This window comes from Euphorbia lathyris, chromosome 4, assembly GCF_963576675.1.
Source record: "Euphorbia lathyris chromosome 4, ddEupLath1.1, whole genome shotgun sequence".
Lineage (NCBI taxonomy): Eukaryota > Viridiplantae > Streptophyta > Magnoliopsida > Malpighiales > Euphorbiaceae > Euphorbia > Euphorbia lathyris.
The window spans coordinates 91,969,395-91,987,290 of record NC_088913.1 but is presented as its reverse complement, the minus strand read 5'-3'; the positions used below and the strand labels follow the sequence as shown (position 1 = coordinate 91,987,290).

Below are 17,896 nucleotides of genomic sequence, written 5' to 3'. Positions count from 1 at the left end.
AATCATATTGGCCCTGTTTGGGAATTAACTGTTAGCTTATTACATTAGGTGATTTGACTAGCTGTTTGTGTAGACCTGTTTGGTAAAAATTAGATGATTGATAATAGCGGTTTGTGCAAAAAGATGAATAAGGGCATTAATTTTAGCGCAGGAGAAGAGAGAGTCTATTTATTAGGATTAAAGAAGTCCATTAATTTTAATATTGCAAAACGCTAATTGAAAAAGCTCATTTTAAGAGCTTTTTCTAAATTAGCGTTTTCATCCCAAAACTCTCTCCCAAACCTCTCTCCACCAAACACTTCAATCAGCGATTTCAGTGGTCAAACCTCTAAAGTTGGTCAAAGCCGCTCTTTTTATCCCAAAACGCTCTTTTACCAAACAGGGCCCAAAATTAATTATTAATGTATTATTTATATATATAATAAATAAAATATACTTTTACATCTAATTTAAAAAATTTAAACACCAATGTATAAATCTTAAATTCTAAATTATATATTCTATATCCTAATTTATAAAAACCTAATTTATTTTTCATAAAAATAGCAGCTATTTAGCTACCAAGTAGCGCATAAATGGATGTCTTGTGTCGTTTTGATCATGACGTGTCACTCATATCATCGTTCTGATCCATTTTAATCACTGAAATCGCTGAAATGGCCTAATTGAGATAAAAACTCAAAATTAAGTGATTTTATTGACACAAATTAAAATTGAGTGACTACTTTAAAACAATCATATAAATTCAAGAGTAAATTCCAAAAAAAAAACCTTGTGGTTTGATGTTCTTGCAAAAAAAACTCTTGTGGTTTGTTATTACAAAAAAAAAAAAGACTGTGGTTTGCGCCGTTAACTAAAAAACGAAAAATGGCTTAACGGTGTTAAAAATGCTGACGTGGCACATGGGTAAGGTTGGAAATTCGAATTTTTTTTTATTTTTTTATTTTTTTCCCTCTCTCTCTCCTCCTCCTTCTTCTTCCTTCTTCATCTTCCTCTTCCTTCTTCTTCTTCTTTCTTCTTCCTTCTTCTTCCTTCTCCTCCTTCTTCTTCTTCTTTTTCCTTTTTCTTCTTCTTCCTCCTTATTCTTCCTTCTTTTTTTTCTTTTTCTTTTTAGTTTCCGGAAATCTGGATAAATTTTAGAAACTTACTAGGATTTTTGAATGAAACAATGGCTGTTTGTGAGAAATCACATTCCAATTGATTTCTAGTGGAAGTTTGATAGAGTAGATTCATGGCATAAGCAGCATGTGAAGCTACTGTATTCGGTTCATAGCAAAGTCCTCTTGGTTGAACTGGACTACAATCTACCCCTTGTCCGCAAACATAATCCAGATTTTGCTGCAATTGCGCATTGGAGACACCGCCCTTTGGTAAACACTATGTTGCTGTGTTTGGTGTTGGTGATGTTGCTGTGTTTGGTGTTGGCGATGGAGTTAATGGAGCTTCTACTGGCGAAGAAGATGGTGTCTAATTTAACCATGATAACTTGTGTTAGTGGATTTCTGGGGAAAATCCAGAAATCCAGAAATTTTCCAGATTTCTGGAAAATTTCTAGAAATCTGGTCCAGATTTCAGGAAACTTAAAAAAAAAAGAAGGAAGAATAAGGAGGAAGAAGAAGAAAAATGAAAAAGAAGAAGAAGAAGGAAGAAGAAGAAGAAGGAGGAGAAGGAATAAGAAGAAGAAAGAGAAGAAGGAAGAGGAAGATGAAGAAGGAAGAAGAAGGAGGAGAGAGAGAGAGGGAAAAAAATAAAAAAATAAAAAAAAAAATCGAATTTCCAATCTTACCCATGTGCCACGTCAGCATTTTAACACCGTTAAGCCATTTTCCGTTTTTTGGTTAATGGCGCAAACCACAATGGTTTTTTTGGAAGAACATCAAACCACAGGGGTTTTTTTTAATTTACCCTAAATTCAATAACCAACGATGCATTTAACCCCCAACATGAGGCTAGTGAGAGAAGTCTGGCTTTTCTCTAACTTTTACACTCTTCTTCCTATTAGCTCTTCTAAATATCAGATTCTTTCCGTTTTCCACCATCGTCGTTACCACTCAATGTTTCCAATCTTGTTTTTTTTAACCAGGTTTACTCTTAGAGGAGGAAGAAGGAAGTTTGTCTTCCTTCTTTCTCCTTTCATTTATGTTTGGTTTTACTTTTTAGGTTTTAGGTTCAGATCTACTTTTCTTGTTAGCTTGAAATCTATACCCCCTATTGAACTTCTTTTTGCGTTAAATCTACACTTGTTAGCTATATTTCTTTCATTTATTCTTCCTTCGGTCTTAGCAATAACGAAAATGTTCATCTTGTCCATAGATATATAGATCTACGTGGTTGCAAAAAAAAAAAGAGTCAGATCCGAACATCCGGAAGAGTCTAATTAATGAAGTATGGGTTACAACGCTTTTTTAATAGGAATCGACTTACAAATATAAGGGTATGATTTCTATTTATATTGTTATTATATGTATACCTTTTTGTTTTATTGCTCTTTGTAGCTTTTGTATTGCTATTTGTAGTCTTTTTTCTTCAATTTGTGGATCTTATACTTGATCTTGTCTGTATGAGTGTGAGGTCTTATTCCGCTTAATTTCTATGTTGTATATGTACTTTTTAATGTAATGGAATGATATATGATATTTTTATATATAAAAAAACTGCTAACATTGATAAAACAATTTCTTAAAAATACATCTAACATTTATAGTTAGGAGTAATAAAACGTTGCAATTTTACACTGACGTTGGCGGTTAAGAGCAATTTTATCATAACATTGACAAGTTTGATCAATTTCAGACATTATTATAAAACACAAATATTTTGTTCCTTATTCTATATCAATTGCGTAACAGTTCGTTTTAAAAAAAGATTCTATATTGTCTATGATTTAATAATGGGTAAATTACATACGTGGTGTACAACCTTTACCCATTTTCACATTTTGGTGTACAACCTTTTGGTGACCTCCCACTAAAGTGTACATCAGGTAATTGTGACCGGTCAACCCGAAGTCAACGCGCCACATCACCATTTTGACTAATCTAAAAGTCAAAAAATGACCAATTTAATATGAAATTATTTTTGTACCCTTTATTCTTTATATAATTACTAAAAAACATCATTTCTTCTTCCTCCATTTTTTTTTTTTGCAATTTCTCTATCTAAAACTTCCACTCTTTTTACCTTTTTCTCTCTCTAAGTCCTATTTCTCTCTCTAAAGGAACTTTGAAATTTACTCATCTCTCTTCGTCTTCTTCACTCTTCAAATTTATTTCTTTCTCTCTCTTAAATTTCTCTCTCTAGTTAAATCATAGCAACACCATTTTTCTCTCATCAAAAAATTCCCAGGTTCATACATCAAAAGCATAATCAATTTTATACTCCAACTAGAATTATCCTCCATTGTTACTGTAATAATCAAATAGTTGGGACGTGGACAATTGATTATGCTTTTGATATCAAATAAAAAAGTTAGCTTTTTCCGAAACTTTACCAGTTACATTTAATTTATTTTGAGCATCTTTTAGTTTTCAAATTGGCAAATCTGGCAATTTTTGCCTTTCTACAACACTGTAGTATTTCGACTGCCCCTTGTTTTCACATCCCTTTTTTTTTTTTCTAAAGCTACTTTCTCCAATATTCTTATGAAATGGAATCGTTCCTTCTAAATTAATATGAGAATTTTTTTATATTTATGAAATAGGATTCTTAAATAAACAACTTCTAAGTAAATCTCGATGCTGTCGGATTTAAATTTTGACTTTCCTTAAGACTTTTGGAATCTGCTCTATAAACTCCTTCTGGAAAACTATCAACTTTTTCATTTTACTAACCTAGTTTGAAACAATTGGTTCTCATGAAAATAATACCAAAATCAAGACAAGTTTATGTATCAACCTGAGAATTTTTTGAAGAAAGAAAAATGGTGTTGCTATGATTTAACTAGAGAGAGGTTGTAGAAAAATTTAAGAGAGAGAAAGAAATAAATTTGAAGAGTGAAGAAGATGAAGAGAGATGGGTAAATTTCAAAGTGCCTTTAGAGAGAGAGAGAGGACTTAGAGAGAGAAAAGGTAAAAATAGTGGAAGCTTTAGAGAGAGAAATTGCAAAAAAAAATGGAGGAACAAGAAATGGTGTTTTTTAGTAATTATATAAAGAATAAAGTGTACAAAAATAATTTCATATTAAATGGGTCATTTTTTGACTTTTAGATGAGTCAAAATGCTGATGTGGCGCGTTGACTTCGGGTTGACCGGTCACAATTACCTGATGTACACTTTAGTGGGAGGTCACCAAAAGGTTGTACACTTTAGTGTGCAAAATTGAAGGTTGTACACCAAAGTGTGAAAATGGTAAATGTTGTACACCACGTATGCAATTTACCCATTTAATAATAGTATTAAAGATTAATATTTATAAATTCGGCGAATTATTTTAATTTTTTTTTATCCAACTCATACAATAGACAATATATTTTTAATTTTTTTTAAAAAAATTCACGTCTAATCTTATGTTTATGATCTGTTAATAATGAGTGGTAAAAATGACTCGCATGTGAAGTGTAGATAACAATATTTATGACCGATAAGACAGTTTGATGAATTATTTCTCTTGCACTGTTTTAGACGTTAGAGGTAAAATTGTACCATTTTAAATATTAAAAATAAAATTATTCATGACTATAAATAATAAGGGTATTTTTACGCATTGTCCATATTATAAATAGTTTGCTATAGTTCAAAAAAATTATGATTTGATAAATAGTTTTTTAAAAATGAATTTATATGTAAATTTGTATGTAAATTTCCCTATAAATTTCCCAAAGTAAAGCCCGGCCCGGCCCAAACTGTGAAGACGCCCGAAGTCCGATACGTCGTCCAAACTCCAAAGAGCAGATTTTACCTTTTCCTAATAATGACTTCTGTAATTGATTTTCTTTGTGAATTTTCCCAAGTTTAATGGAAAGATGATCCAAATTTTTTTGACTTGATCATCTTCATCAATACTCTGATTTGAGATCTCCATTTTCTCAATCGACACCCATAGAAGCAGAAATGTTATCATCAAGTACAACGAGTAATCCTAGATTGAATGCAATTCTCTCCGCATTCGTCTCCGTGCACTCTCATGAAGTCTCGGCTCTGCTTCACTCTTCCTCCTGTTTCTTCTTCGTAATTGCTCTTAATGTTTTACTTTCTCTAATTCTTTTTGGAGATTTGAATTTCGAATTGTGACTAATTTCCCAAATTTCTCTGTAGCAGATTTTAAGCGCGTATTTCATGGTGCTACCATTGAGAGACGAAGGTGCGATCTCACTTGGATTATCGAATCTACCCGGTCTCTTTATTGGATCCTTAGCTCTCACTTTGATTGCTGCACCTTTGTCCACGCTTCTTTTCTCTTGGCCTAATTTGTCTAAAGCTAAGGTACTTGGATTACATTTTATAGATAATGTAAATGAAATTATTACAATCTTCAGTTGCTGCTTTTCGTACTTGATTCTCTGTTCTGCCAATAGAAATGATATAATTTTTCCTATTTTTAGTCTGTTAATTGGTGCTTCTTGAAATTTCAGGTTTTACTTTTGATGCACAGGTTTTTTAGTATATCACTTGTTATGTTCTTCTTTCTATGGCATTCTTCATCAGGTGGAATACTTCCACAAGCTAAGGTAGTTTCATCCGAGAAATTGAGTGTTTTATCCTTCCAGTTTTTATTGTAAATTCAATCATCGTTATTAGGTGTTTAATTAATACTTAAATGCCTAGGGTACAGTTTCCGTATCCACTGAATTGAAGAAGGATTTACAAGTTAATAGCAGTCAGAATGGTTGTCCTGCAGATTCTGGCAGTGAAGTTGATTGTTCTGAATATTCTGGCAGTTGGGGTGACCATGGCTGGTTTTACATTTCTGTGAGGATCGGATTCTTCCTCTGGGTATGGTAATTGCTTATTTGATTTTATGAGGTTGCTGGCACATGCTGCTGAGTACCTTCAAGTTTATGTTAAAGCAGAATCTGATTAGCTATTTCATTTTGAAGATTGCTCTGATGAATCTTATTACTATCTCATCGACATGGGCTAGAATAATCGATGTGATGGACAGTGAGGTCAGTACGATGCAACGTGGTGTTATCCATAAGTAATGGCTTTACTTTATCTCCACTTGACATTGCTTCTATATGTTCAGTCAGGTTCGAGATTGTTTGGATTCATTGGAGCTGGTGCAACACTTGGCCAGCTTTTTGGGTCTTTATTTGCCACAGGAATGGCTTGGTTGGGGCCATGTATGTATTCCTTTCCAATTGATTTAAAGCCAAATTATAAAAACTTCAAAATATTGATTTGACCTTGAGTTTCCTCAAACCATGGCCTTGTTCAATGCAGTTCTACTTCTATTTGCGGCTTTATTGATGGAACTTGCTGCACAGTCATCAAAAGGAATCAAGAAAGATGCATCTGAACATCCTGAAGAACTTCTACCTATGAGGTTAAAGATTCTATCTGTAATTATATGCACCATTTAATTATCTATTGCTTACTATTATAGTTATATAATGTCACTAGAATGTCTTGTTAATAGATTTTTGAAGGTGTAGGAATGATAGGGCCATGCATGGAATCTGCGAATAGAACTGATTATATGCTTTGTGTTGAATCAGTATTAATTGCTAGAGCAAAGCATCTTTAGATCTGTGATGGAAACAAAAACAGCACACAAGAAATAGGGCATAGAATTGTATTGATAAGCTTAAACACTGAACTTGACAGAAATAGAAAGTTAAATTGAGTTGATGTTACATACAGCAGGCGGAAGAAATAGTTAGAGTTTCTATTTCACCCTTTTAAGCTTTATGCTCTATCTTTCTGTTATTTCGATTATTGTATTTTGGTTTTAGTTATTTTGTGTTTAGGCCAGCTGTCCTTTTCCCTTTTGTAACCGTTAAGCAATAGCTGCTTATAAGTTCATGCAATTGTACTGTGAGGATCATCTTAAGAAATATAAACAATATGTTTTCTTCCTCCAAATTCTCTGTACTCTCTCTCTACCTAACTTCTTCTTCTTCTTCTTCTCTACTCTCTTTCTTCTAAAATCTATATGTTTTCTTCCTCCAAATTCCCCAATGTAGAATAGAGCTCAGATAGATTTATGCATTGCCGCAGCTATTGCTGACCTTATAAGAAGCTATTGCTTAACGGTTACAAAAGGGAAAAGGACAGCTGGCCTAAACGACAAAATAACTAAAACCAAAATACAATAATTGAAATAACAGAAAGATAGGTCATAAAGCTTAAAAGGGTGAAATAGTAACTCTAACTATTTCTTCCGCCTGCTGTATGTAACAGTTGAGAAGGTCTTAACTCCCACAGGAAGATAAACTTCCCTATCTGCTCTAAGAACAGAGCCAAACACTCAAAAAGTGCTGACTTGAATTCTCCCTCCTTTTCCTTCTCATAACACACCTATATATACTAACTAAACTCTCTCTCCTGTAACTAACTTCCACCACGCTCCAAACCGTTTGGCCCTCTAATTCCCAATTTAACCTTCATTCCCATTTGCATATGCTTTCTCAATCTGCATGTGAATTTTATTCTTGCCAAAAAAATTGGCAAGGAAAGGCTTGCCCCCAGTACATCCTTGTGATGGGACCCCTCCCCGGACCCTCGCTTAAGCGGGAACGCATAGTGCACCGGGCCGGCCTTTTATTTTTTTATCTATACTAAAAACTTATCAAATTTATGCATTCAAAAATTAGTGAACCGTTGCCCAACAAGTTTGAAGGTGTTGGAGTTGCATGGATTGAGATATAAACCTAACCTATGTAGTTTAGATGCATTGTAGAAAACCATCATATACCAGTACAAATTATGTGTCCAAGATTAAGTAATAGAAATTGGCTTAATACATATCCAACCTCTCCAACTTGTACTCAAACGCCTAATGACCCCCCAAACTTTTAAAAAGACCTCTTTACCACCTCAATTTGCTGAAAACGACCTTATCACCACGGTGCCACTACAGCTTGCTTAAATTTCCAATGACACGTAGAGTGCGTGGTACTGCCACGTGGAAATAAGGCGTTAGCCATCGAAGTTTAAGTAAGCTGAGGGAGCGAAAAAGTCGTTTGGAAAGTTAAGGGGGTCATTAGGCATTTGGTGCAAGTTGGTGGGGCTAGATATGTAGTAAGCCAATAGAAATTCATGCAAAGCTTATATGTCATAGTGATAGTTGCAGGTTTGTGTACGAATTTGAAATTTTGTAGTTATTTGTAGTTATATCCTTGTCCATAGCCATTCATTCCTTTCAGTGATACATTTTAATTTAATAGTCTATTTTTCCATAAATAATCCATGTTCTGAATACATTCTTTAGTTTGTATTTGATACCTTTACTTCTAACTTCTCCTGTATTTCTTGGTGTTCGTGCGTTCTAAGACAGAATTGTCTTCCAGATTCATTTGACCAATCTTTAAAACCTTTAAGTTCTGTAATATTTCAGTTTAATATATGATATTTTTTAAAACTTCCAGTGGATACAATTGATTGGACATTAGTCTTTGAGGAAACATGTCAGCTAGCAAAATTTTGTTCCGTTAGGTCCTTACTTTTGCCCATAACTTGTTTGCATTTTGGTTTGTAGTAAAGCTACTTGTGATGAGCAAAACAAGACTGAAGAACAAACATCGTTCAAAATGCTTTCTCCAAAATCACCTACGTCAAATCCAAAGCCTCAGCTTTCAGCCATCTTAGATGGATTTTGGCTAATACTATCTTCAACTTATTTATCATACGTATCCATATTTTTATGGTTGAGTGCAGTTGTCTCCTCGTTCTTCTATTTTCAGGTACAATTTTTCTTCTTTTAATACGGATTTTGCAATTATGGATCAAAATTCCAAGTCAAAATTGTAGTTTTCTACTATTTCTAAGAAATGACTTTATTCCCCCAATACTTATATGTCTCCTTTCAGATTTACTAGGTTCTCCTTTAAATTGCTGGGAAAATTATGTGCTTGTGTACTCTATGCCTATTCATATGTGGCCACTGCTATTAAAATATTTCTATGCTAATGTCACGTAACTAATTGAACTAAAAGGTTCGAATCCTGGCAACATCATTTTTTTATAAATTGCAGGACATGGTAATATGGGTTTGTGTTGTGCACACTTCAAGTCCAGTGGGCATTTGCATGTGGGGATTTGGCCTTTAACTATGAGCTTAAACTTTTAGTTCAATTTGCTGCTAGTACCTTTGACCGAATCCAATAGATATAGAACTCGTACTTACGCTATTTGCTTGTAGTTGCAATTTGCTGCTAGTACCTTTGACCGAATTTGACGAAGTTCCTTTTTCAGATGTTGGATTTCATTTACAAGGATCTATTACTGATTGCTTTTTTTTTTCCTGACTCTGTGAGTGTAGAAAGTGACCATAATTGCCACAGCTGTTACAAGTTCCGTTGGAAGAAGAAGATTGTTTGCCCAGATAAATAGCTTCATTGCTGTTTTTATCCTTGCTGGACAACTTACTTTAACAGTATGTTAATATTTCTAAAGTCACATCTTTTTGGAAGTTTATTTAGTAGCTACAACTGAAAAATGAAATTATTTCTTAAGAGTCCCAGTGTGGCGCCAAGACTTCCCCAAGTCTTCAGCGAACTGATAGAAATCGTTTAAAAAACAGAAATCTGAGAATAGCTTAACAGAAATAGAAGAGGAAGGAATGGAGTGTTATAGAATTCAAAACTGTCACAGGAAAGAAAGATAGAAAAGAGCACTATACTAGCACCCTCCAGTGAGAAATTCCTCACTCACAAGGAGCCAAAACAGAATCATAAACCTTCCTAACTTCTCACTCTTACCCTCCCCTCTAAATAACTAACCAGCTCTTTTCCCAAGAGCATAAATAACTAACTTCTGCCACCTCACTCCCTTACAACTGTTTTCTTCTTCCTAGAGTACAGATGAATAATTGTTGGTCTTTGAGAGACATGGGCCAAGGCTTGCTATTAGGAGATGGATCTCTATCACCAACCAAACGATACTGAGAGAATTTATCACGGGTTAAATTCACCAGTGGTCATCAAACTTTCATGTTTGTCTCAAAATGGCCGCTCAACGTCAGTTTATCTCAATAAAATCATTCAACTTTGAATTTTGTCTCAATAAAGTCACTCGACGACTTCAAGAGCAAATAGACACCAGAAATATGACATGGTTTCCACGTCAGCAGTAGTGAACGTTCATCACTTATCGAAATGACACAAGTTAAGGATTAAACAGTGTATTATTAAAATACGAGGACTAAACAGTGTGTTAAGTAGAAATGTGGGGATTAATAAATTATTTATCCAAAAGGAAATGCCAAATAGACAAATAATTAGGAACTTTTGGAAGTTCAAGGGTCAGTTGAAATTTTGGGGTTATTGAACGCAATTGGACAAGAATAAGGCGTTATGGAATGCAACTGCACAAAACTAAGGGGTATTGCATGAAATTAGACAGGAATATGAGGTTATTTCGAACTTTTGAAAGTTCAGGAAGACAGTTAAAGGTTTAGGCCAAGTAAAGGAGTCAACAAATTTATTAAGCCTAATATATATATACACACATATGATATATCTACATATATACGCACAAATTCATTTGTGCACAACTGGTGGTGACTAGCTTATACTGTTTATATCTCACTTGACTAGTATATATGCAGGGGCGCATCCTTACTACAGCTGGAGTTACAGTAGCTATATGCTCTGCTCCAGCAGTTGCCTTCGGAAACTTGGTTGCTATTGCTGTTTGGCCAACTTGGATAGCAGTTGCTATTTGTGAGACTATGAGGAAGGTTTGTCAAATGCTTCATTTTCCTTTTCTTTTTACCTTTTGATCCGATTTTCCTTTTCTATTGTCAGATATTAATATGAATTCGGCCTTAACTATTAGCTTAAGCTTTTAGTTTAATTGGTTCCATGACATAGTATCAGAGCCTCTTAGACTAAGTGATCAAGGGTTTGATTCCTGACAGCCCCATTTGTTGATTTAACTTGAACACATACATGGTAAGATGAGCATGTGTTGTACACGCTTTAAGCCTAGTGGACATTCGCGTGCGGAGTGTGTCAGATATTAATATGAATTTAGCCTTAACTATTAACTTAAGTTTTTATTTCAATTGATTCCATGACATATACATGAGTTAGCCATGGAAGTTGAAGGTGTTATATGAAATATCAGTTCCAATAATTTGCAGGTAGTCACTTATGTGGTGACAAGGCCTGGAAGAGAACTCCTATTCACTGTTGTTTCACAGGAAGAGAAATACAAAGCAAAGGTGTGTTTGTCTTTTTCATGTTAAATTCCTATATATATCTGTTCTGAGTCTTGAGAATTGATCTATGGAGACCAAACTGATAAGAGGTTGGATGCCTTGAATCGGACTGTAAATGAGCCGAGTCGTTCATGAGCGGGTCGACGTTCGGTTCAATAAAAGTTCGACCGTGTTCGGTCTGATTTTTAAACGAGCTAAGTTTGAGCATAACGAAACTCAGCTCGAAATCTCGCAAGATGGCTCAGTTATAGGTTCACGAACAAGCTCGATTATAATCTTAATAGACATTCTCGTGAACAAGCTTGGTTTGATGTTTTTTAAGGATAAACAATTTATAATTTAGTAGTCTCTATGTCTTTTAAGGTTAAGGTACATAAATTAAGAAATGTAATTAATTTTAACTAAAAGACTTTATTACCTTTGTATTAATTGCACCCACTAATTAAATTTTATCTATTCCCAAAATAAAAAGGCAACTTAAATAGGGGTATATTTGGTAAAAAGCAATTAATGTGCATAGATTGAATCAAAACGACATGTATTATGGAACAAAAAAAATTCTCTATAAAAACATCTATTGTGGAATGGATAGAGTAATATACTGTTAGTCCTTAACTTTTGTTGTATTTAACATTTTAATCCTTCAAGTATTTGAGGGACTAAACCGTTTAATGATTCAAATATTTAAAGAGACTAAACTGTTAACAGTTTATTAAAATACGAGAACAAAACATTGTGTTAGATAAAAATGTAGGGAGTAATAAATTATTTATTTCAAAATATAATGGCTACCATTGCACTGTAGGTGTGCATAGATGTAATAGTTCAACGTCTTGGAGATGCTACTGCAGCAGGAATGTACAAACTAATGTTCAGCACTCTTCAAGGAAGAACCTCAACTGTCTCCCTCTATGCTTTACCGGTATGCTTAACTGCCATTTTCTATATATTTTCCTAATCATGGTTGCCTATTAGTCAAATTAAGGGTCAAGATGTCCCTTAAACTTGGCAGGATGCGTTTAGTCCAAATCAAAGTTTAGGTATTAACCCAACCGTTGGTAAATTTTGACAAATTAGCCCAAAATACAATCGGTTTAATGAATTAAGTGTCAAAATGGCCTCTGAATTTGGTAGTCAGGGTCAGTTTAGCCCAACTCAAATCGAAGTTTAGGTATCAACCCAGTCCTAAAGTTGATAAAAATTGATAATTTAGCGCAAAAGCAATCAGTTTTAATACCTAAAAGTTTGTCAAATTTGGGCTAATTTGTCGGGTTTTTTCAACTTCAAACTGAATTGATACCTAAACTTCGATTTGCGCTAAACTGACCCAGTCGAGAGCCATTTTGACCTTTAATTCCAAGTTTAATACCAAAAATTGACAGACAACTTGAACCCAAACTTTAATTTGATATGACTGCCCCTTTTAACGAACATTTTGACCCTTAATTTGCTATTAGTCCAATAGAGTTCCTTCTTAGTTCTTGAGTCACATTTTCTCATTCTTTGCTTTTGTGTACATCTATTGCCCTTGAACTAAAGTGTTATTACATTATGGCCCCTAAACTTCATTTGGTGATACAAAAATCCAGTTTAGTCCAAATCGAAGTTTAGGTATCAATTCAGTTCTTAAGTTGGCAAATTTTGACAAATAGGTCCACGATACAATTAGTTTTAATACTAAAAATTTATAAAATTTGGGCCAATTTGTCAACTTACGGACTGAGTCGATACCCAAACTTTAATTTAGGCTAAATTGATACCGCGGATTTAGAGACCATTTTGACCCTTAATTCCCTATTAGTCTTCTTGAATCACATTTTCTCATTCTTTCCTTTTGTTTACATCTATGGCCCTCTAACTAAATTGCTATTGCTATTAATATAAGGGCCCTTAAACTTCATTTGGTGATATAAAAATTCAGTTTAGTCCAAATCGAAGTTTAGGTATCAACTCAGTCCTTAAGTTATTAAATTTCGACAAATTCTCTCAAGATACAATCAGTTTTAATACCAAAAATTTATAAAATTTGGATCAATTTGTCAAAAAATTTGCCGACATAGAGCTGAGTTCCTTAGTTCTTGAATCCCATTTTCTCATTCTTTGCTTTTGTTTACATCTATGGCCCTTGAACTAAAGTGCTATTAATATTATAACCCTAAACTTTATTTGGTGATATAAAATTTCTTAAACTTCACATTATTTAACATTAAATTCCAAATAAAAAAATCCGCTAATTTTTTTAACAAAAAGATGACTTGAAAAATATGTATTTGACTAAAGTTGGTGGCATGGATAAAAAAGATAGTTAATAATGTATTCAAACTTGTTCAAGTCATCATTTCATTAAAAAAATAATGATTTTTTTTTTTTTGTTATTTGTACTTTAATTTGTTTAAAGTGATATATTAGTCCCCCTAAACTTGCTTATAATGATCTGTTGGCTCCCTGAACTTGCTTAAAGTGATATAGTCAATGACACGATCAAACTTGTTTAAGCAAGTTCAGTGGGATAACAAGACCCTTTGTAAGTTTAGGGGGCTCCTGATGCAGTAAGCCTATGTAAAACAATTAACGAAATGATGACTTAGAAAATACGTATTTGATTTGACCATAATTTATGGTCACATAGATAAAAAAAAAAAAAAAGTCAATAACATGGTCAAACTTGTTTAGGTATCATTTCGTTAAATAACTTAACGGATTTTCTTTTATTTGGACTTTAATGCTACATATTGTAAAATTCAAGAATTTTTATGTTAGGAAATGAAGTTTAAAAGCGATAATGTTAATAGCATTATAGTATTGGGGTCATGAATGTATGTTATCTCTTCGGTTTCACTTCATTTGTTGAACTTTCTAAAGAAAAATTGGAGCATTTTTTTCTTATTGTGATAAGGGGCGGCCCGGTGCACTACGCGTCCCCACTACGCGAGCGTCCGGGGAGGGGTCCCACCACAAGGGTGTACTGGGGGCAAGTCTCCCCCTACCAATTTATTCTTATTGTGATATTTTGGTAAAAAAGCATCTTGAGATCCTGATCTTTCATCATTAAACACTTAATCTTTTACTTGGTTACATTAAGTCCTGATCATTTATTTTTTGTCTCATTAAGCTCATACTTGTCAAATTAGTTAGTTGTAAACATCTAATTCACTTAAAAAACTCATTTGTATTTAAAATTATATTTTTTACCGTTTTCATTAAGATTTTTACAATTTTTGTGTAGTCACGTTACACATCCAAAACTATTGTCAAATAGTGAAAACACAAATGCAAGTGAAATAAATAACACTCTGTTAACCGAGTTTCATGTCCAAAACTGATTTTTTCATTAACAAAGCCTTAATGTGATAAAAAAATAAAAAATCAGAAACTTAATATATCTAAATTATATCTAAATTGAAAGATCAGTGGTCTCGTACGATGCTTTTTGCCTTATATTTTTCAAGCAATCATGAAAATTTGCCCAATCTCTTCATGTTAGTGGTACTGATGGTCACTGAAATTTAGGTATGTCTCGTAAAAGTTATCGACCTTCATTTTCTTTCACGAAAATCATTGAACTTCATATTTGATTTCAATAAAATCATTTGTATATAAAAACACACTAAAATGCTAACTCGACAAGGATTTGATTTTTTGTCAACTAAGTGTCACGTCGGACAAGGATTTGATTTTTGGTGGCTTAAGATGTGTTACATGGTACATAGTATACATGTGGTTCTCATGTTCTTGCTACGCTAGCCATAAAAGTCTAAACATATCCAGCGTGGACAGTGTTTTTTATACACATTGACCTGAATGACTTTGAAATTAAATGTGAAATTTACTGATTTTAAGTAAACGAAAAAAGAAATTTAGTAATTTTGTGAAATAAACTTCAAATTTTAATGACTATCGGTACATTTGGGTTAAAACCCTAAAAGACGTTATTTAAGGAAATTATTTCCAACCTGATAATGGTTGGGAAATAATTTCCTTGAAAAGGCTTTTTTTAACTTTATAGTTAAAAACAATCTCATTACAACAGGTTGACAATAATTTTCATAAATGACCTCTTTCGGGTCCGGTACACTTTTACATTGTTTTTTTCTTATTGTTATATTTTTTTAAAGCAATAGTGAAAGTTTGTCCCATCTTTTGGGCTACAGGTCTGTATAATGTGGATAGTCACAGCATTCCATTTAGGACGTCGCCAAGCTCAACTTGCCAAACTTCAAGATGTCTGAATTTATTTGTGTTTTTTTTTACATAAAAGTCCATAAATTTTGACTTTTACTAATTGTTAGCTATATTTTATGAATAATGCTAATTTTCAACCTTATCATGTGTAGTTAGGGTGCGGGTGTGGCATAGAAATTATTTCTCAATTATAATGGGTTAAGTTTATGGAATTTGCGTGCCAAAACTTAAAACCTAAACGAAGCGATAGGCGAGGGACGTAAGTATTGAAAAAATCCCTATTGGGCCTCTAACGCCGTTATAAAAACTTTGCTAGATGATTTAATTTTATTTAGGGCTATAGCGAATAAATTAAAGACGAGTAAAATAAAGGAAAAAAATGTGAGATTGAAATAAGATTTGGAAAAAAAATGTGTATTTATTGATATAAATGTAAGTCAGAATATATGTTAAAAGTAAATAATGAAAATTATTATAATTGAAATATTTCTATAGTAACACATAATTAAATCAATTGAATTGAGAAAAACAAATCAATACATATGAATTGAAATGCAATAATAAAAAAAAAAATTAAATTCAACAACAAACTTGGATCCACAATAGTTATCTTTGGCAAGACGAATTCGATATCGGCTTGAGATCCACGAGCACCGCTGTTGGTTGGTAAGGATGAAATTGATGTATCAAATTTCTAATTGTAATAGGCAAGTATGGGGCAGATTTGACCTCAACTTTGAAGGACTCGTATGAGGGCTCATGAACACAGAATCAAGTAAAGTAAAAGATTAAAATCAAGTTCAGAGAGTGTAGAATGGGTTCACGTAAAAATCTGGGACAGGAACGAACTGTAGATGCTTGGAAACGTAAACATGAAAAATGGGGTAAATTGTGATGAAAAGCTGGAAACATAAATTGTAAAAAGATTTGAGGTGCAAAGATTGGCTTGTAAACTGAGTTTATGGCCACTAAATCGGGCAAAACGACAGGTTAAATTTAACTTCGGGAAGTTAAAAACAAATGTTTAAAAAGAACCGAAAGCAAAAATAGATTTTAAACGGTCTGAAACGGGTTTGGAAAATTATTGGGCAGATTATACTAAAAGTAAGAAAAAATAATTGAAATGTGATTCTAGTTAATGAATTAATGATTCTAGGCTTAAGAATGATAAATTAAATGAAAAGAATTTGAAAAAGAACTACTAAGGAATTGAATTGATGCTAAGGCAATCTAGAAAATGGAAATCGGAACTAGGAATTAAGAATTAAAAATTAAAAAGAACAAAACTAAAAACTAAGCATTGGAACTTAAGAACTTGGAAGATAACTTTAGGAGGTTTTTTTTTTTATTTGGTAGATAACAGACAAAACAAGAACAAACAGCAACAGAACCGGAAAAAAAAATCAAGAAGCCAGAAGCCTCAAACAGGGTCTGCCTGCACGATCTTCATAAAGAAGATGAGATAACAAGGTATGAGCTGTCTGTAACACCGTAATACCTGGCGCCAGACCGATAGCAGAACGGGCAAGGAAATCTGCACACTTATTACACTTCCTGTAGATGTGGCACACCGTAATATTCTCAAACCGAGACATAAGGGATTTAATACCCCGAATTAAAGCACAAGCTGGGTGATGAAGAGGTGTATCTGAATTAACCAAACTAACCGCCTGAAGACAGTCAGACTCCGCAATCAACCTACGACAATTAGAATCCAACGCTAACTTAAGACCAGCATGTATCCCCCACAGTTCAGCAGTTAAAATATCACCCTGGCCGACATTAGGAGGGTTTTTAATGTGTTGAAATTGTGATTTTTAGTGAAGAATTGGAGTTTTATTTATAGCATTTTAGTGAGAGTATTTGAGGTGATTAGCCAACCCACTTTTTGTTAACCAATTGACACCTCACTTAACTTCCCTAACCTCCATAACTTCATCAACTTCCTTCTAACTTCCTCTTAACTTCCCTCAACTTTCATGCTCCCTCATCCAACTAATTTAGGGTTAAATGCATCACTGGTCACTGAGTTTATATGGTTATCTTAAAATTGTCATTCAACTTCAATTTGTTTCAATAAAGTCACTCAACTTTGAGTTTTGTTTCAATTAGGTCACTCCGTTGATTTTAGTGGTTAAAATGCATCGAAATAATGACATGGGTGACACGTCGATATGAGTTAACTCAAATCTTTAGCCGAAACGAAATGTGACAACCACATGTCGGGTATTTTTATGAAAAAAACTAAATTTTAGTTTTTTTCATAAAAATAATCGACACGTAATAGACAAGTGGCGTATATATGGATGTCATATGTCATTTCGGTTAGAAATATGAGTTGTCTCATATTGACGTATCACTTATATCATCATTTGATGTTTTTTAATCACT

At 33.4% G+C, this 17,896-nt stretch overlaps 1 protein-coding gene across 1 annotated transcript; it reads left to right on the top strand.

Moving 5' to 3' along the window:
* Positions 1-4,871: 4,871 nt before the first annotated feature.
* LOC136226410 (uncharacterized) lies at positions 4,872-15,647 on the top strand. Its single transcript, XM_066014876.1, has 13 exons — positions 4,872-5,166; positions 5,257-5,421; positions 5,571-5,666; positions 5,764-5,931; positions 6,036-6,104; positions 6,185-6,281; positions 6,382-6,484; positions 8,639-8,843; positions 9,422-9,535; positions 10,709-10,840; positions 11,246-11,326; positions 12,129-12,245; positions 15,475-15,647. The coding sequence occupies exons 1-13, from the start codon at positions 5,050-5,052 to the stop codon at positions 15,550-15,552; spliced, it is 1,542 nt and encodes a 513-aa protein (XP_065870948.1). The 5' UTR covers positions 4,872-5,049; the 3' UTR covers positions 15,553-15,647.
* The last annotated feature ends 2,249 nt before the right edge of the window (positions 15,648-17,896 follow it).